General features: G+C 42.7%; 1 protein-coding gene across 1 annotated transcript in view; it reads right to left on the bottom strand.

Annotated features, from left to right (window-relative positions):
* Positions 1–9,478: 9,478 nt before the first annotated feature.
* Positions 9,479–24,652, bottom strand: part of NOCT (nocturnin) — a 32,092-nt gene continuing 16,918 nt past the window's right edge. Inside the window, exons 2-3 of the mRNA XM_010353497.2 lie at positions 12,955–13,224; positions 9,479–11,153 (exon numbers count right to left, since the gene is read on the bottom strand). Of these exons, the coding sequence (XP_010351799.1) occupies positions 10,318–11,153; positions 12,955–13,224 (1,106 nt within the window). The 3' untranslated portion in view covers positions 9,479–10,317. The remainder of the gene's footprint in view (positions 11,154–12,954; positions 13,225–24,652) is intronic.

Genomic DNA, 24,652 nt, shown 5'->3' with positions numbered 1-24,652 from the left:
ACTGGCTATTTCTTCCGGAGTATCCAATTGAGCTCTCTTCCCTCCAAAATCTGTTTCTCAGCCGGGCGTGGTGGCTCAAGCCTGTAATCCTAGCACTTTGGGAGGCCGAGACGGGCGGATCACGAGGTCAGGAGATCGAGACCATCCTGGCTAACACGGTGAAACCCCGTCTCTACTAAAAAAATACAAAAAAAAAAACTAGCCGGGCGAGGTGGCGGGCGCCTGTAGTCCCAGCTACTCTGGAGGCTGAGGCAGGAGAATGGCGTAAACCCGGGAGGCGGAGCTTGCAGTGAGCTGCGATCCGGCCACTGCACTCCAGCCTGGGCGACAGAGTGAGACTCCGTCTCAAAAAAAAAAAAAAAAAAAAAAAAATCTGTTTCTCTTAGCCCAGTAAATAATACCAGCAACCCATTACTCATGCTAGAAGCAACCTGGGGGCCATCCTAGATACTTTACCTCCTCTAATCATTAACCACATTTCTACTCATGGTACCTTCTAAATACCTTCTCTTCCATCCTCCCTGTCTTTCTTTGTCTCACCAAGTTTCCTTCTAATCCATTCTCCAGTCTACCAGTTGAAAGCTTTCTAAATGCAGCTTTCATCAGTCACGAACCTTTGTGATTGCTTCAGATTCTTCAGTGGCATCTCTTGCTAAAAAGATATGCCTAAGCATAGCAATTAAAGTCCTTTGATCTGGGCTCTGCCTATCTCCCCAAGCTTCATTCTCTTGCTACTTCTCTGTTAGACTTACCTGGGCTATAATATTTTATTTTTTTCCAAATATTCTAGGCATTCATACCTCATGAGCCATCCATTGATGGCTTCTTTCTGAACAACCCATTCCTCCTTCACCTATGTTGGAGTTCAGTTTTATTTGCTGAGATACGAGGTGACAGACATCAAAATAAAAGTTTCTGAAATAGGCGTGGAAACCATTCAGGTTGGGGAGTGATCTGTGAGTGAGCTCAGAACTTAAAGACTAGAAAGAGTAAAGTATATAAAGATAGGTTGGGGGAGAAAAAAAAGAATCAGCAACGGAAGTCAAGGACTATTCATAGAGAATAAACAGGACAGATAAGGTAACATTTCAGGATATGGCGCCAACATCAAGTGCAAAAAGAAAGGCAAATCAGGCTAAAGAAAAAGCCGGCCGGGCGCGGTGGCTCAAGCCTGTAATCCCAGCACTTTGGAAAGCCGAGACGGGCGGATCACGAGGTCAGGAGATCGAGACCATCCTGGCTAACATGGTGAAACCCCGTCTCTACTAAAAATACAAAAAACTAGCTGGGCGACCTGGCGGGCGCCTGTAGTCCCAGCTACTGGGGAGGCTGAGGCAGGAGAATGGCGTGAACCCGGGAGGCGGAGCTTGCAGTGAGCTGAGATCCGGCCACTGCACTCCAGCCTGGGCGACAGAGCGAGACTCCGTCTCAAAAAAAAAAAAGAAAAAAAAAAAAAAAAGAAAAAGCCACTGAGATTCCACTGACAATGAGAGGGCAGTTCCAGTGAGGTGTGGTGGTGAAGCCAGAATGTAAGGGGTGGGGCACTTGGTACATTGGTGTGTCTGACACAGCATACACTCGGGAGTGTACATTTCTGATCACATTAACAAGTCATGTCTAATTTCTAATAAGACAAACTAAAGACAAAATTTTGGCCTTGGGGTTATTTATAAGGTCTCCTATGATGCTTTTGCTTTAAGTCTCCTATCCTACTTTTATGAGGGTACTACAGAGCACTTTGTTTTTGGGAGGCAAGAGTAACCCTTTAGTTCCACAGCTATCAAAGCAACTTTTCCTTTTATTGTAGCTTTTAACCATTCACAGTACTGCAAGTCTTCAGTGGTTGTGATTCATCTAGTCTTCAACCCCTTTGTTACAGTCACCGTCCCCCATAATTAAAACATATTCTGTAGGAACTCAGTACACTGTGATGCCAGCCCTAATGGTAGAATAAGATACTGCTAACCCTTTACAAGGGCACTGATTTGCTTCCTATCTGCGTCACACCTCCAAACCTTTGAAACACTCACATGCAGCAGGGAGACTTATTTGAGCACCCACAACTGTCTTTCTTAACACTGCAACTCAGTAGTAATGCTTTGGGTTCAAGACTAAAAAACAGTACATCACAGCTTCCAAAGTGAAAATACAAGTAAAACAGAATTGCTTGGCCGGATGTGTGGCTCGTGCCTGTAATCCCAGCACTTTGGCAGGCCGAGGCAGGTGGATCACGAAGTTAGGAGATCGAGACCATCCTAGCTAACACGGTGAAAGCCTCTCTCTACTAAAAATACAAAAAATTAGCAGGGTGTGGTGGCAGGCGCCTGTAATCCCAGCTACTCAGGAGGCTGAGGCAGGAGAATCACTTGAACCTGAGAGGCGGAGGTTGCAGTAAGCCGAATCACATCACTGCACTCCAGCCTGGGCGACAAAGCGAGACTCCATCTAAAAAAAAAAAAAAAAAAACAAAAAAACCCCCCATAATTGCTTAATGCAAAATACTGCATATCAAAGACAACAAAGCTGTGAATTATAAATAGGCTGTAAACTAGCAGCAGAGTTACTTTCTCCCACGATAATTGTTCACATCCATTGCACTGTAGAATCTTTATTTTTTGAGTCAGTCTTGTTCTGTCGCCCAGGCTGGAGTGTACTGGTGCCATCTTGGCTCACTGCAACCTCCGCCTCCTGGGTTCAAATGAGTCTCCTGCTTCAGCCTCCTGAGTAGCTGGGATTACAGGCATGCACAACCATGCCCGGCTAATTTTTTACATTTTCAGTAGAGAGGGGGTTTCACCATGTTGGCCAGGCTGGTCTCAAACTCCTGACCTCAGGTGATCCACCTGCCTCGGCTTCCCAAAGTACTGGCATTATAGGCATGAGCCATCACACCCGGCCTGCACTGTTGTATCTTAACTTTGAGAAACTTGTCTATTTCAGGTAAGTGATACTGTCACTGCCCAAAAAGGAAAAATACGAATCTATATAATCTCCAAATTACTTCTGAGTTGTAGGACACTAATTCACTTGAATCCAGTGTTTACTTTGCCTCACATTAGAAATACCTGGAAAGCTTTTCGTAAGCCTGTGTCTTAGCTTCTACTTGATACCAATTACATCAGTGTTTGGGAAAGGGAGCCAGGCATCTTTGTTTTTAAAATATCTCTAAGTGATTTCATTGTGCAGCAACATTTTAGAACCACTGCCTTATAGTTACAATAAGGAAAGCTTTAACATTTAGGGTTCTGTGTTCCAAGTGTTCCAAAAATGGAAAAAGGTAGTCTGAGATATATTATTACAAATGGCTTTTGAAAAACCTACATACTGTGTATTTTATCAACTCTAAAGCCTTTTTCTTACATTTGACATGTCTTTAATTGGGATGACTCTATAAGAGTCTTATGAAACAGTACATCAAGTTAATGTGCCTTGTCTCTTCAGAGAAATTACTCTGGAAAGCTATATGCTAATTCTAATAATGTTACCATTCAAAATACTTTTAAATGGCTTTTTAGAGGAGGATCTAAATTTTACATATATTTAATAGAGACAAATTTCCTGTTGAAGATTTTAGTTTTAAAAAGAACTGTGTCATTTGAAGTTAATGTGATGTGAATCAAGCTAGGTAATGTCATATTTGGTTCAAATGGAGATGTGGCTATGAGATTGACACAAATTTTTTAAGAGCTTCATAAAACATATGGAAGCCGTTCCAGAAAGTTTCCCACTGGCCACGGTGGCTCACGCCTGTAATCCCAGCACTTTGGGAGGCCGAGGTGGGCAGATCACGAGGTCAGGAGATCCAGACCATCTGGCTAACATGATGAAACCCCATCTCTACTAAAAATACAAACAGCCGGCCGTGGTGGTGGGCGCCTGTAGTCCCAGCTCCTTGGGAGGCTGAGGCAGGAGAATGGCATGAACCCAGGAGGAGGAGCTTGCAGTGAGCTGAGATCGCACCACTGCACTCCAGCCTGGGCGACAGAGCGAGACTCCGTCTCAAAAAAAACAAAAAAACAAAAAAAAAAACAAAAAAAACTTTCCCAAATATTTTTGGGCAGTGGCAGCAGTAATTCTGATTTGAATTTAAAATTCAAATCAGAATTTTAAGAAAACTTAGAGATTATTCCTTTATTACAAATGAAGGAAAACTTTTGACTCATCGGTTCAGATAGTCAGTGGCAGACCTGCAAAGAATTCACCCTCTGACTCCCAGTTGAGTTTTAGCCTGAAACCCCACTCACTCCCATCCAAAAAAAAGTGGGGGTGGGGGTTGCAGGGAGGGAAACAAGCTTAGCTTCTGATTAAGTGTGTTCTATCATGTAATAATCCTTTCCCACAAACTGACTTTTTAAATATTGCAGAACTTTGCTGGGTGTTCTCAGCAGGCTTACCACCCACTCTGTGGAAACCAGAATCAGATGTCAGACATGTTCCTTATGTCCAGTCTTATGCCTTCTTCCTTTTTTTTTTTTTTTTTTTTTTTTTTTGGAGACAGTCTAGCTCTAGCTTTGTCACCCAGGCTGGAGTGTAGTGACTTGATCTCAGCTCACTGCAACCTCTGCCTTCCAGGTTCAAGCAATACTCCCATCTCACATCCTGGAATAGGTAGGATTAGGCACCTGCAACATGCCCGGCTAATTTTTGTATTTTTAGTAGAGACAGGGTTTTGCCATATTGGCCAGGCTGGTCTCGAACTCCTCATCTCAGGTGATCCACCCACCTCAACCTCCCAAAGTGCTGAGACTGCAGGCATGAGCCACCACACCCAGCCCATTTCCACGTGTATGCAAGTTTCTATTCTTGTGTGCAAGTTGTCTGGATCTTGAAGCCTGACCCTGTTTAATGTGGCAAGATATTTAATCAGTGTCCTGCTTTATTGCTACAAGAGTTTCAGATAGTTTACATATAGAACAAATGAAAGTCAACAAAAATAAACAGGTACAAGAAATTTCAGTGAAAAAGAATTTCAAATAAATTACAAAAGAAAACTAATACACAGAATATATGCTGTAAAGTGTTACAGTCATTAAAATCCAGCTATATACTGGCTTTGAATATATTGGCAGCCAATAAAGATAAGTTAACCAGTTGAGATTCATACAGTCCAAGTTTACCAGATGCTTAGGAGACGCAAGGCTTTGCCTAGCATTCTGTCAAGAAGGGTTTTGCTGTCTGCGTGACTAATCTTACATGAATGTTTTCCCAGAATTGAGTTTTCCAAAGAAATATGGGGACAAGGGGCTGCAGTTGTGGGTATTCTGTTTTGTCATTCAAAGGCAGATCTTTCTACATTACAAATGAAAGTACAACTGACAACCTCTCGAAATTGAAGAACCTAAGCAGTAGCCCACAACCTCACATCTGCCTAGAGGAACAACTGGGTAGAAAAGACCAACCAACCAATCTTTCGCCATTCAGTCAGCCCTTCTGCCTATTTTGGGCTTAAATTTCTATAAACAGTATTAGTTCTGCCCTTTCAAATTGAAGGGTTATTCTCTTTGGTGAAAATATTAGGAGTGGGTTGTTATGACATGAAATACAGAGGGCCCTTCCCTTTTTTGTTTTGAAACTTAGCCATTATTATTCTGACTTACAATGTGTATTTAAAATTTATATTATTTTACAGATCTCACAAATCCATGAGGTTGAGAGGGCAGATACAATAATATACTCTATGGAGAAAACTTAGACTCTAGAGATGGAGCAGCTCATTCAGGGTCACACTGGTGACAGCTAAGTCTTTTCAGTTACAGCCTGTGCCCTTTGACATGTTGCTTTTCCCTCCTCTTATTTTACATGCCCTAGTTTCAGGCCTTTGCCGTTCTGGTGTTTGACCATGGCTCAGAAATCTCTTCCTAGTATCTATGCACTCCAGGTAAAAAGTCTGCCTGTCCTATATTTTTATACATGTCATTTTAAAGAAAGAGTTGATGAGAGCTTCTTACGTATGCACATTCATTTCTTGGATGCCTTTTCTAAAACTGAAATCATGTTTTAGTTTTACCTCTTTTTTAGCATTTAATTCTTGGGAATCTTTCCTCAAGTCTAACACATATGATAAGTAATGAGTAATGCATATATATGTAACTATATGCAACATTCCCTTCATTATAAATCTTGGCTGTTTTAAAAATGGTTTGAATACAGAATATTTGCATCAATTTTTGCCTTTAATTTGAAATACCAGAGTAGCTGTTCTTACTGCTTCCTTTATTATTTATTAATTAATTTATTTTTTTGAGACGGAGTCTCGCTCTGTTGCCCAGGCTGGAGTGCAGTGGCCGGATCTCAGCTCACTGCCAGCTCTGCCTCCCGGGTTTACGCCATTCTCCTGCCTCAGCCTCCCAAGTAGCTGGGACTACAGGCGCCCGCCACCTCGCCCGGCTAGTTTTTTGTGTTTTTTTAGTAGAGATGGGGTTTCACCGTGTTCACCAGGATGGTCTCGATCTCCTGACCTCGTGATCCACCCGTCTCGGCCTCCCAAAGTGCTGGGATTACAGGTTTGAGCCACAGCGCCCGGCCTACTGCTTCCTTTAAAAACTACCATTGAAGTATGCAAACAGTATCAAATGTTCTACTTTGGACAAAACTAGACTTTACTGTATCAGAATACTGGAAATCCGGGCCAGGCGTGGTGGCTCACGCCTGTAATCCCAGCACTGTAGGAGGCCGAGGCGGGTGGGTCAGTTGAGGTCAGGAGTTCGAGACCAGCCTGGCCAACGTGGTAAAATCCCGTCTCTACTAAAAATACAAAAATTAGTTGGGCATGGTGGTAATCCCAGCTACTAGGGAGGCTAAGGCAGGACAATCACTTGAACCTGGGAGGCAGAGGTCGCAGTGAGCTGAGATTGCACCTCTGCACTCCAGCCCGGGCAACAGAGTGAGACTCCATCTTAAAAACAAAACAAAACAACAAAACACTGGAAATCCATTATATTCCAGTATTCAGCCACCAATCTTTCTTGTAGTCTAATACTGTATGTATGATACTGCATGTGTATTTGACTTACACGTTTGACCATTTGACCATGTTTAACAAATCTCTTGCTACACTGCAACGTCTGTTCTCCATTTGTGTTCACTCAAAGCCAGAGAAACGGTGGTGGGGAAGAAGCAAGTACTGTGGAGTCAAGATAGACCTGGGTTTGAATCTTGACTCAGCTACTATTTATTAGCTATCACTTTGCTCAAACTATTTTGACCTTTTGAGCCCGTCTATAGTTTTAAGACCCTATATAAAGCTCTTAGTCAAAGGAACTCAAATGTTAATTTCATCATATGTATACACCATAATGCCTTATTTAAATTAACAATTCAGTCAGTCATTACTACCACCATGTACTACATACGGTACCTACTGAAATGTGGCGTGAAGGAAACCAAAACTCATGCCGCTCCTACTCCCTCTTCAAATTTGCAATTTACCTTGAGACTCAGTAACAAAACAGTAAATGGGAAAATAGAAAAATAAAAACCAGAAACAAAATAGTACATAGGGTATAATAGGAAAAGCAGAATGAACGGTACATATGGATGGAATAAGGGATCTATGCATGGAACATGCAACTTGGGGTGGGGCACAGTGGCTCATGCCTGTAATCCCAGCCCTTTGGGAGGTGGAGGTAGGAGGGATCACTTGAGCCCAGGAGTTTGAGACCAGCCTGGGCAACATGGTGAAACCCTATCTCTACAAAAAATAAAAAAATTTAGCCGGGCATGGTTTCATGTACCTGTGGTCCCAGCAGCTCGGGAGGCTGAGGTGGGAGGATCACTGCAGCCCATGAGGTAGAGTCTACAGTGAGCCATGATCACACCACTGCACTGCAGCCTGGATGACAGAGCAACACCCTGTCTCAAAAGACAAAAGCAACCTAGGAAGATTTATACACTACTAAAAAATCCTTACATAGAAGGCTCACATATGACTGTTTTTCTTTTTCAGTTCCTGGTAACTCACAGAACATAAATACTTTAGGCAAATGCATCAGTGAAGTAAGGATTCAATCTCCTGCAGTGATAACTAGCAAGGATAACTCAGTTTCACTATGGATTTTTTCCAATCCCCTTAACTCATAATAACATACCAATCATATGTTGGTGTTTCCAAAACCGATTTTGTCCAGTGGCATGCCCATGCACCCATATGCCTGCTCTCAACTCATACCCTGTTAATTTTGTTGGCAGACAACACTTAAAACTCAAACATTGACTTTCATTCTCCTCCAGATTTATTTACTTAAGGCTGCCATGGTTTCTCTTCAGGTTGAAATATTTGGGGGTAGGTATACAATGTATCTGCACTAATGAGTATTCAAATCAGTATTGTTCTCAACAACAGATGACTAGCAATTAGTCATGCTAAAATCTGAACCAATTCTACATTTGGTAGATGTTCTCATGCTTGTCATTGTTTCCAGTAGCCCCAAAATTGTGTGCATACTATGTTACTTCTGAAAACCTCATTTGTTTTAAAAGTGGTTCTATTACAGAATGAAGGATCCATTTCAGTGGATGTTGTTGCAGCTACCATATACACAGAGAGCGTAAGTGCCGTCAACTTGCAGCTACAGATCTATCTTCGTTCACTTTTACAGTGAAGGCTCTGTGTGTGAATGGATATATGTGGGTCATTACGATAAAACAGTATTAAAGGAGAAAATCTACTCCCAGATTCTTTTTGGACTACAAAGACATTAAAAGCACTAGCTTTAAAAGACCATTTATTAATCTTATGTATTTACAACTCACAAATTAAAATATCTATTACCAGTAAGTTATTTTGTTTGGAAGAGGCTTTACCTGTAATTTGTACTTTTATTTCTGATGGAAGAGAATTCCAGGTTGTTTGTTTGTTTTTTATTTTTGAGACAGTTTCACTCTTGTTGCCCAGGCTAGAGTGCAATGGTGCGGTCTCGGCTCACTGCAACCTCCACCTCGCAGGTTCAAGCGATTCTCCTGCTTCAGCCTCCCAAGTAGCTGGATTACAGGCACCCGCTACCAAGCCCAGCTAATTTTTGTATTTTTAGTAGAGATGAGGTTTCACCATGTTGGCCAGGCTGGTCTCGAACTCCTGACCCCATAGCTGATCCACCCACCCTGGCCTCCCAAAGTGCTGGGATTACAAGCGTAAGCCACCACACCCGACCCAGGTTTTTTTTACATTCTTTTTTCTAGATATTTTGAATCATAGTATCTGGCTATCTTAGGAAATTTCAATGAAAGCCCATTAACAGGCTTTCTAGAAAGTTTCCTATCTCTGAAAAGAAGGTCCTACTGACTCTCTTGGCCACTGCAACATACGGCTTCTAAATAACCTATTGTGAATAGCATATTCCAATACAAATAATGATGACATCGAGTGACTAATATCAAATGTATACCAATATTATTCCAATGGCAAAGTTTAAATATGTAACAGCAATACAATAATGAAAACTAATTGATTAAATAATTGAAAACTAATTGGAATCTCTTCAAGAAACACAGTAACAGGGAACGTAGAGGCAGCACAAGGATTATTTTTGAAGAATGTATCAAAGAAATCTGACATTTAAATAACAAAAGCCCCTCCAGGCTAAATAGTTCCTTTGCACTCATTTTGTTACAGCCCAAATGAAAATATTTTAAAGCTTTATGAAAATTACCATAAATTACTTTCTCTATAACTTCTCCTGCATGGTTCTAAAATGTTCATAATGCTATAATTTATTTACTTAATTTTATATGAAGATATAAAAAATAAATATTGCCATGCATATTGTTGACATTTTAAAAACCCACAAATAACTTAAAATGCTGTTTAGAGAAATTGCTCCTACATACTATTATGGAAGATTCAAGCAAGTCTGAGTTTTTATAGCATCCTCAAACTGAAAAAGCTTCAAAATAACCAAATTTATTATTTTAGAAATAGAGATGGGGTCTCATGCCATGTTGCCCAGGCTGGACTTGAACTCCTGGGTTCTAGTGATTCTCCCACCTTAGCCTCCCAATGTGCTGGTATTACAGGCATGAGCAATCACTGCACCTGACCAAAACAAACCAATTTAATGCCCTTAAATGATCAAAATGTAATATCAAGGAAAAGAAAACAATACAAGCCAAAATTGGAGTGCAAACACCTTTTTTGCTATAGGTTTTAATTGAAAAGATCTGTGAACTAAAGGGAGTATTTTCCAAGGGCATGCTGGAAACAGAAAATGAAACGATAGAAACTTCCCATGTTTCTATCCTTCCTCTGGCATTGTCTTATCCTATTTGTTTCCTGAAACATCCCGTTAAGACTCTTGTGATTAAAAAGACAAAAGCAAGTATTTATAAAAGTCCATCAGTTTCCTCAGTAAAGCTGAAGTCACATACTAGAGACAGGTGGTCTGAAGGATAATTGAAGGAAGGTAGCCTGTTGGGTCCAATCTGTTCTTCAGTGAGCAGATCGAGAGCTGACCTTACATTTAGAGCATGTTTAGAATACCAGATGTAATCCAGGGTGTGCCTGCACTCCCCTGAGGTCCGGATCTTCCAGGTAGTGTATGGGGGTTCTGACTGCCCATCAGCACTCAGCAGCTTGTAGGCGCTGTTCAGGTTGAGGCTGGAGGAAGCAAAGTGTTTGTAGACCTCTTCTGTTGGCTCTGCGTTGAAGTCCCCACACACAATAAGGGGAATCTTGGCTCCTTGGGTGATGTTTTGCAGGTTCTGAAGGAGGTCACAGCCTTGAGCTGATCGAAACCGCTCCCAGCCAGTGCGTGCTTTTAGATGGGTGACAGCAATGCAGAACTGTCGGCCTGACTCCTTGCACTCCAGGGTCTGTGCAATGGCCACCTGGTTGGTTTTCAGTGTCATGGCTGTCAGCCTAATATTGGCACTGTTGACTAGCTTGAATCGGTTTTGAAGAAAAAATAAGGCACAGCCGTCTGGTCCATTGTTGTGTTCTACATCTAGACAAGGTGACCAGGGTTTGGGGAAAAACGTGCCTTGATAACCTAGTCTACTGAGGAGTGGTTGGAAGGTGTCAAAATAGTGGTCCACCTCTTGGAGGCACAATATATCAGGCTGGTAGGCCAGGATTTCTTCTAGGATGAGACATTTCCTTTCTTCCCATTTGAGTGCTTCAACAGGGCATTGTACAAAGTTGTCTTTGCCTTCTCCAAGAGCTGAAAAGAAAAAGCTAGTCAGTTGTCAGCTCTTACAGAACCATATACTTCAAAGTACCCAAGAGGTTTGGCATCACTCAAGACCCTCAGAATGCTTCCTCTGCTTCAGATGCTTGGAGTGGTTCTCTGTCCAAACTGTACTACCCCATCCAAACTAAATCACCTCTCACTATGTGGATGAAGCACACAACAGATCTTTTGTTTCAGAACTATTTCATGTAACTATATTCCAGGATATCAAGATCTTACTTAAGGAAACTGCTTTGCAGTCCCAGGGATCTAAGCTATGTCAAATGAAATAAATGTCAATTAAAAAAAATTTTTTTTTTTGCTTTTCTTAAACACCAAATATTTAACGCCAAGTATTAGTTTTAACCCTGACTATTATAGACACTACTCAGAATGAATGGGACTTATTTTATGGAAAAAGAATCTAATATTGGTAAGTCACGGAATCTCCTCTTGTTTTCCAGGAAAAAAAAAAAAAAAATCAGGCCCTTGTTTTTCTTAAAATCTCAACTGCTATATAAAGTTGATTGACACATCTGTTTTTTAATTTGGCAGACCCAGGAAAGAAATCCTTTCTACCATAACAAAGTAACACACATATACACATACACACACACACGTATATACACGTGTATATATATATATATATATTTTTTTTTGAGACGCAGTCTCGCTCTGTCCCCCTGGCTGGAGTATAGTGGCTCAATCTCAGCTCATTACAACCTCCATCTCCCAGGTTCAAGTGATTCTCCTGCCTTAGCCTCCTGAGTACCTGGGATTACAGGCACGCACCACCACACCCAGCTAGTTCTTTTTGTATATTTAGGAGATGGGGTTTCACCATGTTGGTCAGACTGGTCTTGAACTCCTGACCTTAGGTGATCTGCCAACCTCAGCCTGCCAAAGTGCTGGGATTACAGGCGTGAGCCACCGCGCCTGGCCACAAAGTAATAGAGAACTGAAGCAACATCATTTTGTTCTCAAGTTACATAAATAAGTATGAATAATATGGCCACAAAAATACCTAGACTCCCCACCACCCACACAGAGCTGCCATTTTCTGCATAAAGTTCTGTTACCCAATTTCTTCCCTGCAAATGGTATTGTGGTGCTATGGACTGAAAGCTGGGGGCAACAGAAAGTTTGAGGCTGTTATATTCAACTGTCTAATAAAAGGTAGGGTCCTTCAAATTTGGATCTGCTGGGAAGTAGACAGACTTTCATTGTTCTTGGATAGTCCACAAACATGGAAGGTGTAAAGAATAAACCGTGAGTTACTTGCTTTAATTGTAAAAACCAGGTCAGGTGCAGTGGCTCACACCTGTAATCCCAGCACTTTGGGAGGCCGAGGTGGGTAGATCACCTGAGGTCAGGAGTTCGCAACCGGCCTGACCAACATGGAGAAACCCCATTTCTACTAAAAATACAACATTAGCTGGGTGTGGTGGCGCATGCCTGTAATCCCAGCTACTCAGGAGGCTGAGGCAGGAGAATCACTTGAATCCGGGAGGCGGTGGTTGCAGTGAGTTGAGATTGCGCCATTGCACTCCAGCCTGGGCAACAAGAGTCAAACTCCGTCTCAAAAAACAGCAGCAACAACAAAAAACCCAGATGACTCCCTGTCTTAACCTCTTCTAGGAGCTCTCCATGCTGTTCTAGTCACCCTATCCTTCTACACCTCCATCTGCCCACACCTCTTCCTTCCACATACATCAGTGACCTGAGGATGTGCAGAAGCAGAAAGGCAGTCACAGCAAACTTGACTGCACAGGCACAGAAGCATCGGGCATACCTTGGGCGAGGATGTTCCACTGCATAACCCTGATAGGCGGGTGGGTACTAGGGCAATCTGTCCTCAGATCCACAAAATCCCTCTGGAACCGGGGAGGTCGGGTGTGCAGGACGGCCCTGCATTCCTCAAGAAGCTCTTTAGGATCAATGGGCTCCAGATGTTCTGGGTCAGGTGACACCAAATACTCTGGGTGCTGGGAGGCAGCGCTGCTGTTCAGTGTCTTGGCGAGAGCACTATAGAGTCTGCTTGTACCGGTTCCCATGGAACACGCTACGGAAAAAGAAATCACAATTACACATTCAGCTCCTTTTCCTGACTTCTCGCCCAGCACAACTGTAAGATAAACATTTACTGTCCACAGAAACCAGGAGCTCAACTGTTGCCATATTCATGTATAAAGTCATTTCTTTTTTTTTCTCTTTTTGAGACGGAGTTCCGCTCTTGTTGCCCAGGCTGGAGTGCAATGACGCCATCTCGGCTCACTGCAACCTCTGCCTCCCAGGTTCAAGCAATTCTCCTGCCTCAGCCTCCCAAGTAGCTGGGATTACAGGCATGCACCTTTACCCCCTGCTAATTTTGTATTTTTAGTAGAGATGGGGTTTCTCCATGTTGGTCAGGCTAGTCTGGAACTCCCAACCTCAGGTGATCCGCCTGCCTTGGCCTCCCGAAGTGCTGGGATTACAGGTGTGAACCACCACGCCTGGCATATAAAGCCATTTCTACAGAGGCAGAATAAAGGAGTTTCCAGGTTCCAGCTTTCTACTAGGACAGTTAATTTAAGTACTACCATTAAAACTAGCCTCTGATTAACAATGAAAACTCATCCTTTTAAGGAAGAAATACCTTGATCTTGATGGCCTCTTCTAACCTAGGATTTGTCTTTGTAATTTATAAACCCAGTCTTAAAAAAAGAGCATGGCTTAACAAAATCTACATTCCTTTTTCTATGTATCTTAATAAGAACTTAGAAGACTAGGCTGGGCATGGTGGCTCACACCTGTAATCCCAGTTCTTTGGGAGGCTGAGTTGGGTGGATCACTTGAGATCAGAAGTTTGAGACCAGCCTGGCCAACATGACGAAACCCCGTCTCTACCAAAAATACAAAAAATTAGTCGGGTGTGGTGGTGTGTGCCTGTAATCCTATCTACTCAGGAGGCTGAGGCAGGAGAGTCGCTTGAACCAGGGGATGGTGGTTGCAGTGAGCTGAGATCACTCTACTGCGCTCCAGCCTGGGTGACATAGCAAGACAAAAAAAAAAAGACTATTTGTGGCCGGGCGTGGTGGCTCACGCCTGTAATTCCAGTACTTTGGGAGGCCAAGGCGGGCGGATCACGAGGTCAGGAGACTGAGACCATCCTGGCTAACACGGTGAAACCCCAACTCTACTAAAAATACAAAAAATTAGCCAGGCTTGGTGGCAGGTGCCTGTAGTCCCAGCTACTCAGGAGGCTGAGGCAGGAGAATGGCGTGAACCCGGGAGGCGGAGCTTGTAGTGAGCTGAGATCTGCCACTGCACACTCCAGCCTGGGCGACAGAGTGAGATTCCGTCTCAAAAAAAAAAAAAAAAAAAAATGGCCGGGCGCGGTGGCTCAAGCCTGTAATCCCAGCACTTTGGGAGGCCGAGGCGGGTGGATCACGAGGTCAGGAGATCGAGACCCTCCTGGCTAACACGGTGAAACCCCGTCTCTACTAAAAATACAAAAAACTAGCCGGGCGAGGTGGCGGGCGCCTGTAGTCCCAGCTACTGGGAGGCTGAGGCGGGAGAATGGCGGGAACCCGGGAGGCGGAGCTTGCAATGAGCCGCGATCGCGCCACTGCACTCCAGCCTGGGCGACACAGCGAAACTCCGTCTCAAAAAAAAAAAAAAAAGACTAGTTTGTAAGAAGTGAAATGTTAGAAAGCCCATGTTAATGTTAATCCTGGGTGAGAAATTAGGTAATAGCAGGCTGCTTGCTACCCTGGTCATTTCATCTATACAGATCCCTCTGTTGGGGAAAGTAATGGCTGGATTCTTTCCCATTTCTCTTAGATGTTAAGTGTAAATCAAGGCTTGGGCTTTCTGTAGAACTCTGAACTTCATTGAGTGGTATAGTCTATAATCTAGTATCAATTGCTGGATTTCTTAAAATCCAGAAAAGGGGCTGAGGCCAGAAGGGGTTAAGAGTAAGCTGAGTTTGGTCAGCTAACTTCCATCCAGGGCACTACCTTCTCATGAGTTGCCCACATTTCCTGGGATCCTAGAAAGACAAAGAGCAAGGAAAAATGTAGGAAGCACCAGTTACTTTATCTTCCCGAGTAATTTTTAGTGTTTTGCTTTTTATAATTCATTAAGGAGAATAGAGCATAATCTTCAACTAATTAGCATTATGTGACAGTTCACTTGAAAGCAGTTGATTGCTTTTAGAGGTCAACTATGTTTTATTTTCATTATAGTATAAATCAGGGGCACGTTTTACTGGGAGTAACGTCCAAGATTCTGTGTATGATAAATGTGGGTACCAGGCAATCTGGATTTCCCTCTCTTGAAAGATACAAAGTTTTCTTTATAAAATATAAACATTTTATAAATGTAAATATTATATAAAGTTTTCGTTATAAAATTTGGCAGGTTCATCAACCACATCTCAAACTAGCAGTCAATCAAATTAACTGTGGCAGGTTACAAAGGAAATTCAAATATTTACCACCAAATGTCCTAGAACATTAAGGTCAATGAGGATGCAAGCATGCTTTTTCTGTTCCTTCCTGTCTACTCAAAGTAGTTTTTCCCTCCAGTAAGAAAGCTAGACTTCAGCAAATAAACACATACTAATTTTCCCAACAAACATGGCAGGTGTGTGTGCATCCGCAAGCAAGCATGCGCTCCCACAAACACACACACACAACTGCTTCCAAACTGTTTGATTTCAATAATTTCATTTTAATTGATCTCCGCCTGAGTACATGGGTCCAAAGGAAGAAACTGTCTTCATGCCTGGCAGTACAAGTTTTGAAAGTCTTTCTTCTTGTACTTTTTTTTTTTTTTTAACCTCCTGTAGGTTTTCTGGGGAAAACAAACAAAAACAGCCAAACATCCAAGTGTGGTCTCCTGATTAGCAATATCGGCATCACTTGAGATTGTGATCCCGAAACTGTGAGCTAACACGTCCCAGGGAACCACAGCAAACTCCCAGGGACACCATGGGTATATTTTATATTTTACATGTGAAATAAACAGTGATGTTTGACACATATCAGGCTCCGGGCAGACTACTAGCTTGATGTAGAACTCACTTTCAATAGGACTGCCCTACAGTCCTTTGCCTTTATCTTTGCCAAGCTGAGTTTTAGGGTGGTTATATGAAAAAACTACCATTTACAAAAGTGAATGTGGAGAAAGAAGGATGATAGTGTCCAATGGGAGTCAAACATTTGAGAAGTATGTGAAATCAGAAAAGCAATCCTGAACCACACTCCTTCTAAAAATTTAGAAAAACCAATTTCACATGAAGAGAATAAAGAATAGAACAGTATCAGACAGTGAAAGCATGCCAGAAACATGTGCCCAGGAAGCAAATCAAACTGCATCCTATTGCAGAGTGAGCTAAGTCTTTAAGAATATGATACAAGGCTGGGCATGGTGGCTCATGCCTGTAATCCCAGCACTTTTTGGGAGGCTGAAGCGGGTGTATCACCTGAGGTCAGGAGTTCGAGATCAGCCTGGCCAACACAGCAAAACCCTATCTCTACTAAAAAGGCAAAAATCAGCCAGACATGGTGTTGGGCACCTGTAATCCCAGCTACTCGGGAGGCTGAGGCAGGAGAAACGCTTGAACTCGGGAGGAGGAGGTTCCAGTGAGCCGAGATGGCACCATTCCACTCCAGCCTGGGCAATAGAGCAAGGCTCCGTCAAAAAAAAAAAAAAGAAGAAGACATGAAAGAATAACCTAAATCAGAATTAGAAAACTCAGAAATGAGACACCAAAAAGAATTAGCAATAAAAATTAAAAAGAAATGAGAAAAAGATCAGAGTCAAACTAAGGGTTGCATTTGTTTTAAATAAAAGGGAGAAAGTGACAAATACTAAAAATGAGCAAAGACCCAAAATATGAGTAATAGCAGTTCTTATAGATGAAGACCAACGAAAGGGAGCAAAATAAACCAAGAAAACTTCTAAAAACAAGACAATACTTAAAAAGTAGATATTGAAAAAAACACATTGCAAACTTGAGTATCAACCCAGAATGACCAACACCAAGTGGACTATTAAAAAAAAATCAGATTATCATCAGACTTCAACTGCAATGTTTTATGTGAGAAGAAAATGAAGTAACATATTTAACATATATAAAGTGTAAGCCAAGGATTTTATATCCAGCAAAACTAGAATATTGTCTCCAAGAGCCCCCTATGAGGAATCTACTAGTGCAAGGATTGGTGCTTTTGTACAGTCCTCAAGCTAAGAATGGCTTTTTTTTTTTTTTTTTTAAATGGAGTCTCACTATGTTGCCCAGGCTGGTCTCAAACTCCTGAGCTCAAGCCATCCTCCCATCTCAGCCCTGCAAAGTACTGGGATTATAGGCATGAGCCACCACACCCGACAAGCTAAGAATGACTTACATTTAAAAAATGTGTTAAGTACACACACACTCACGAATACATTAACAGGACCATTTTTGGCCCACAGAGCCTAAATATTTACTATGCAGCCTTCTTCAAAAGAAATTTGCCATACCTAGAACTAGGGAACAAGCTTCAGACCAAAATGACCAGAAACACTGGTATAAGAACTGGTACAGAGCACTAAACATAGAGCTACTTAGCAAATCAATTCTAAAGGAGACTGTCAGGGAGAATTCAGTATGTAACGGCTATAGGGCCCAACAATGAACACGAAGATTTAATACCCCAAAAAAGGAGGTGGCAGAATGAGAAAAGCATCTTCAATTTAAAAATGTTAAACTTTTTCCATAAGTTTCATTGTAGCGATAATTAGCAATTATGACTAAGTGATCATAATTAGTAGTGGTGATATTGGCACTGCCATTCTGAGACTGCTGTGCATATATGAGATGAATCAAATGGGATAGTCTGTCATTCCCTGTTGTCTTTTGGGGGATCTAGTTTTTGAAATGCATTTAATAGGCTGTTAGATACAATTCTCAAGGAAAACATTCTTGTTAAAGCCAGCTCATTTTGAACCAATAGCAGATTATCAAATCTGGTCATCTACCTTATTTGGCCTCAGAACCTCTTGGTGGTTTTCAACAGAAGACTAAGCTTTTGTGAGATGCAGGATATACTGCAGCATGGCCAAATTCTAAGGCCTCAAAAGAGCAATTCTAGTCCCAGTTCTATGACTATTTAGCTGTGCCACAACTCTCTAGACCTGCTTACCTAACTTTTTTTTTTTTTTTTTTTGAGACAGAGTCTCGCTCTGTCGCCCAGGCTGGAGTGCAGTGGCCGGATCTCAGCTCACTGCAAGCCCCGCCCCCCGGGTTCACGCCATTCTCCTGCCTCAGCCTCCCGAGTAGCTGCGACTACAGGCGCCCGCCACCTCGCCCGGCTAATTTTTTGTATTTTTAGTAGAGATGGGGTTTCACCGTGTTAGCCAGGATGGTCTCGATCTCCTGACCTCGTGATCTGCCCATCTCAGCCTCCCAAAGTGCTGGGATTACAGGCTTGAGCCACTGCGCCTGGCCTTATCTAACTTTTTAAATTTTTATTTATTTATTTATTTGAGATAGAGTCTTGCTCCATCACTAGGCTGGAGTGCAGTGGTGTGATCTTGGCTCACTGCAACCTCCATCTCCCAGGCTCAAGTGATTCTCCTGACTCAGCCTCCCGAGTAGTTGGGACTACAGGCGTGTTCCACCACGCCCCACTAATTTTTGTATTTTTAGTAGAGACAGAGTTTCACCATGTTGGCCAGGCTGGTCACAAACTCCTGACCTCAAGTGATCCACCCACCTTGGCCTCCCAAAGTGCTGAGATTACAGGCGTGAGCCACCGCACCCAGCCTTTTTTTTTTTTTTTCCAAAGGGCCTGTTTTTTGTAAGGGCCTCACTCTGTTACCCAGGCTGGAATGCCACTGCAGCCGCAACTCCTGGGCTCAAGCCATCCTCCCACCTCAGCCTCCTGAGTAGCTGAGACTGCAGGTGCACACCACCATACCCAGCCAAGATCTGCTTACTTCTCTTTAAAATGAGGGCTTACGTGATCTTAATTTTCCAAGATCAGGTGGAAAAGGCATCTGGGTTAGAACAGGGAAAACTTTTCAAATCTATGTTCCTATGTTCCTCATCCCTACTGTTTGCACTAGAGACACATATCTTCCTATTAATAAAAGTTGGGCCAGGCGGGGTGGCTCACACCTGTAATCCTTGCACTTTCAGAGGCTGAGGCGGGAGGTTCCCTGGAGTCCAGGAGTTCGAGGCCAGCCTGGACAACACAGTGAGAGGGACCCTGTCTCTACAAAAATAAAACAATAATTATTATTATTAAAAAAGATATTTCATTCAGAATTTCTATTCTTGTATTTCACAAACAATGAATAATTCTTGTCAGGTGTGATAACACTACTCATATATGGAATAATACACTGCAATTTGCCTTTCAAGTTGTATTGACATAGCCCTTTTGCCCTTGTTTTGCGGTAGACGAATTCATCTGAGAAAGGTATTATTAGGCGACATTTTGAATAAGAGCCTGGGTAGAGAGGAATCATTAGGAAGTGTTTACTACAGTCTTGTCTCTGCCCCCTTAGACCTTACAGGAAACCCGAAGATATTCCCCAAGGTGGACTGATGCAACACTGCCTGCCAGAGTACTTAACCACAACATGACACAGGACAAGCCCTCTAATACTAAAGTACCTGGGAAACATTAGTCTGTTGCATAATGATCATGAAGTTAGGAGAGAGAGATACAGATGGTCCTGAAAGACATTTCCACTCATCCACCCTTGTTCTAGACAGCTTACTGAGGGACTCCCCTGCGCCAGGCTGTTCTATGCTCCCTGCAATTTGAGTTATGCCAATAAAATATGTGCTGATATTTTCCCTCAAAAAATTAGCAAGTATTTGGGGAAAGATTAATACTCATGAATTCATGAGAGAAAAACTGAGTGCTAACTATGCAGAATCACTAGGGTATAGTAAGAGTTAAAACAATCAGGATGGATAAGAGTAACTAGAAAAGGACTTCAAAAAAATAGGATTTAGATATGAAGCTCTGATTTGTGACAAGTATACCACTTGGCCCACCATGGGTAGCCACTCTCATCTTCTGCCCCACTCAAACCACAGACACAAATGGCTGTTCGTTCATTTTTTTGTCAAATCTTTGAGTTGGAACCAGGCACAGTGGCTCACACTTATAATTCCAGCTACTCAGGAGGCTGAGGCAGGAGGCTCACTTTAGGCCAGGAGTTTGAGGCCAGCCTGGGCAACACAGCAAGACTCTGTCTCTCTAGAGAAAAAAAATTAAGTATCTCTCTACAAAAAAAAAAAAAAAAGTTTGAGTGCCTATTGTGTACCAGACACTACCCTGGAGATATATCACTGAGCAAAACAGATGAGTATCTCTGCCCTCATGGAGCTTCTGTTCTTTGTAGTGGGGACAGACAAACAAGATCCTGTATACAAACATATATATATATATATATATATATCTGTGTGTAGTCTGTCATATAATGAAAAGTGCTTTGGAGAAAAATAAAGGGAAAAGGTGGAATAGGGAATGCTTGTGGGCAGGGAGCTGTTATTGGATATGTGACGCTTACGGAGGCCTCGCCAAAAGATGGAATTTGAGCAGACACTGGGAAGGGGTAAGGAAATAGCCTCACTGGAGGCCTGATAGTACAGTACATTCCAAGCAGAGGGAACAGCAAGTGCAAAACCCCTGAGGAACATGTGTAGCAAGCTTGATAAACAGAGGGGATTACGGTGGTGTGAACAGTCTGAATAAAAGGAGATGAGGTCAGAGAAAAAGCAGTGAGAGGGAGCAGATCGGGTAGGGCCTTGCTGGTCTGTCTAAAGACTTTGGCCTTTATCAGAGATGGAAACAGCTGGAGAATTCTACTCAAGAGGAGAATCTGATTGACATTTTTAAAATATCACTGGTTGATATATTTAAAATACACTACACTACAGGAACATAGGGCAGACAGGAGGAAACTCATTTGAGGAAATGTACAATAATCTAGGCAAGAGATAGCAGGGGTGAACTGGGCGGGCAGCAGTGAAAGTGGTTGGATTCTCAATAAATCTAAAGTTGGATCCAACAAGTTTTGATAACTTGGATGTGATTTGTGACAAAGAGCAGTCAAAAAGGAGCCTGAAGGCTGGGTGTGCTGGCTCATGCCTGTAATCAAAACACTGCCTTGGGAGGCCAAGGCAGGAGGATCGCTTGGGTCAGGAGTTCGAGACCAGACTGGGCAACATTGGCAGCCCCCGTCTCTACAACAAAACAAAACAGAACAAAAACAAATTAACCAGGTGTAGTTGTGTGCATCGGTAGTCCCAGCTATTCGGGAGGCTGAACTGGGTTGCTTGAGCCCAGGAGATCGAGGCTGCAGTGAGCTATGATCATGCCACTCACTGTACTCCAGCCTGGGTGACAGAGCGAGACCCTGTGTATCTCTTAAAAAAAAAAAAAAAAGTGTCCACCATTTCCAGCTGAGTGACCAGAAGGATAGAATTGCTAACTACAGTGGTTAGGAAGACTTGACAGGGTTTACAGAAAATAGGAGTTCAACAATTAGATGACTGGCATTCAGGAGAGAGTTACAAACTGGAAACAAACATTTAGAGATATTAATGTACAGAAAAGACTGAATTGAGTTAGAAAGGAGATCAAAGGATTGAGATCTGGGAAATCTGCAAAAGCAACATGAAATGACATGGCCAGAGAAGTAGGAGAACATGAGCTGGGCACAGTGGCTCACGCCTGTAATCCCAGCACTCTGGGAGGCTAAGGTGGGCAGATCACTTGAGCCGAGGAGTTTGAGACCAGCCTAGGCAACATGATGAACATGCTTTTTGTGTCTCTACAAAAAACACAAAAATAAGCTGGGTGTGGTGGCATGTGCCTGTAGTCCCAGCTTCTTGAGGGGCTGAGGAGGGAGGATCACTTGAGCCCAGGTGTTTGAAGCTGTAGTGAACTGTGACTGTGAACACGCCACTGCACTCCAGCCTGGGTGACACAGCAAGACCCTGTCCCAACAACAACACAGCAAACAAACCAGGACTAGGGAATTAATAACAAAGTAAATACTAGATAAGACTTTACGCATTATTTTTATACTTACGGCACAGTGCCAAGGCTTACTAAGAACTACCTAGGGACTATAATATAGTAAGTCTACGTATTTAAATTTGTAAACTAAAGAATACTGAAGATTGAGGGGCACCTTTCTCTTCTCCTCACTTTATTATGGTTTGAATGCATGTCCCCCAAAGGTCATGTATTAGAAACTTGATCCCCAAAGCAGCAGTGTTGGGAGCTGGGCAATGGGAGGTGTCTGGGTCATGAGGGCACGGCTCTCATCAATGGCTTAATACCAATATGGTGGTGGGGGAGACACAGTGCTGTTGCAGGGGTGGGGGGTTTCTTATAAAAGGGCGAGTTCAGCCCTCTCTTGCCCTTCTACCTTCAGCCATGGCATGACACAGCAACAAGGCCCTTACCAGATGCCAGCCCTTTGACTGAACTTCCCAGCCTCCTGAACTTTAACTATATTTTCAGTTCTCATCACAATCCTAGGAAGCAGATACTCTTATTATGCCAATTTCAAATGAGGGAATAGCCTGTAATCCTAGCACTTTGGGAGGCTGAGGTGGGTGGATCATTTAAATCCAGGAGTTTGAGAGTAGCCTGGGCAACATAGAGAGATCCTTTTCTAGACGTAATTAAAAAAAGAAAAAATTAGCTGGGCATGGTGGCATGTGCCTGTGGCTAGGGCAGAAGGATCACCTGAGCCCGGGAGGTGGAGGTTGCAGTGAACCATGATTGCACCACTGCACTCCAGCTCTCAAACAAACAAACAAACAAAAAACAAAATGAGAGAATAACTGAGTAAAAAGTCTCATTGTTTCTCACCTACTTTAAGAAACAACTTAACATTCCCCTTGTTTTTTTGGAGACAGGGTCTCACTCCATTGCCCAGGCTGGAGCTGCAGCGCAGTGGTGCCATCATAGCTCTCTGCATCCTCTAACTTCTGGGCTCAGGCAATCCTCCCGCCTCAGCCTAAGCAGCTGGGATTAGAGGTATATGCCACCAACCCCGGGTAATTGAATTTTTTTTTTTTTTTGTAGAGACAGGGGTATCACTTTGTTTCCAGGCTAGTCTTGAACTCTTGGCTTCAAGCAATCCTCTCAGCTCAACCTCTCAAAGTGTTGGGATTACAGGCATTAGCTACCATACCCGGCCTAACATTCAACATTTTGAGGATGGAGTCTCACTCTGTCGCCCAGGCTGGAGTGCAATGGCGCAGTCTCAGCTCACTGCAACCTCTGCCCCTCACCTGTTCAAGCGATTCTCCTGCCTCAGTCTCCTGAGTAGCTGGGATTACAGTGGCACGCCACCACACCTGGCTAATTTTTATATATTTAGTAGAGATGGGGTTTTACCATGTTGGCTAAGCTGGTCTTGAACTCCTGACCTCAAGTGATCCACCCACCTTGGCCTCCCAAAGTGCTGGAATTACAGGTGTGAGCCACCACACCTCACCACATTCACTTTTTTTTTGTTTTGGAGACGGAGTCTCGCTCTGTTGTCCTAGCTGGAGTGCAGTGGCACGATCTTGGCTCACTGCAACCTCCGCCTCCCAGGTTCAAGCAATTCTCCAGCCTCAGCCTCCCAAGTAGCTGGGACTACAGGTGCACACCACCACACTCAGCTAATTCACATTCACTTTTTAATTTTTGAGTATCAAGCATTAAAAAAAAAAATTCCTTTCATACATAAATACATGTTGATTTCCAGGATTTCAAACCATCTACTTAAGTTTTATGCCTTAATAGGAGTTGCTATTCAGGACTTTAAAAAGATTTTCAAACATTCGTAATAGCTCAATATTCAAAGCTTATTTCCTAAGGCTAGACAGCACAAATAATTCACCCACGTGGCAAGTAAGACACTGAAAAGGGCCAAATCTTGACAAAACCTCTGCTGAACTCTCTTTGGCACTCAAATTGGCTTCGGGTCTAATTTTATGTGTTTCGAAATTTTGGATTTGATTCCACACATATTTGGCTTCTGCTCACAATTCACTTTTCACAGACACAGTAATTCTCCTTTCATTTTTTTTATTAAAAAAGAAGTTTAAAAAATAGGGACGAGATCTCACCAAGTTGCCCAGGCTGGCTTCAAACTCCTGGCCTTCAGTGATCTTTCCACCTCAGCCTCCCAAGGTGTTGGGATTGGGCGTGAGCCACTGCAATGGGCCAGCCATCATTCTCAATGCAACACACAAATTACAGAATTCATACAGTTAACAGGCACATCAAAATAGCTTTATCTCTTCTGCCTAGTGTTCATTTAGCAACATCACCCCATCCCCTGCCACCGACTAATTCTTTAAGCACATTTTTACATACATTTAGAACTGGATGTCTTAATTTCTTGTACCACTATTATTAAGACCTCACTGCTATTTTACTGTATAAGAATATAACTCTTCTTACCTTTATAAACAGCCTTTAAAGAACTGCCAG

The sequence above is a fragment of the Rhinopithecus roxellana genome, chromosome 2, assembly GCF_007565055.1.
Source record: "Rhinopithecus roxellana isolate Shanxi Qingling chromosome 2, ASM756505v1, whole genome shotgun sequence".
NCBI classification, from domain to species: domain Eukaryota; kingdom Metazoa; phylum Chordata; class Mammalia; order Primates; family Cercopithecidae; genus Rhinopithecus; species Rhinopithecus roxellana.
This window is presented reverse-complemented; position numbering and strand designations above follow the sequence as displayed.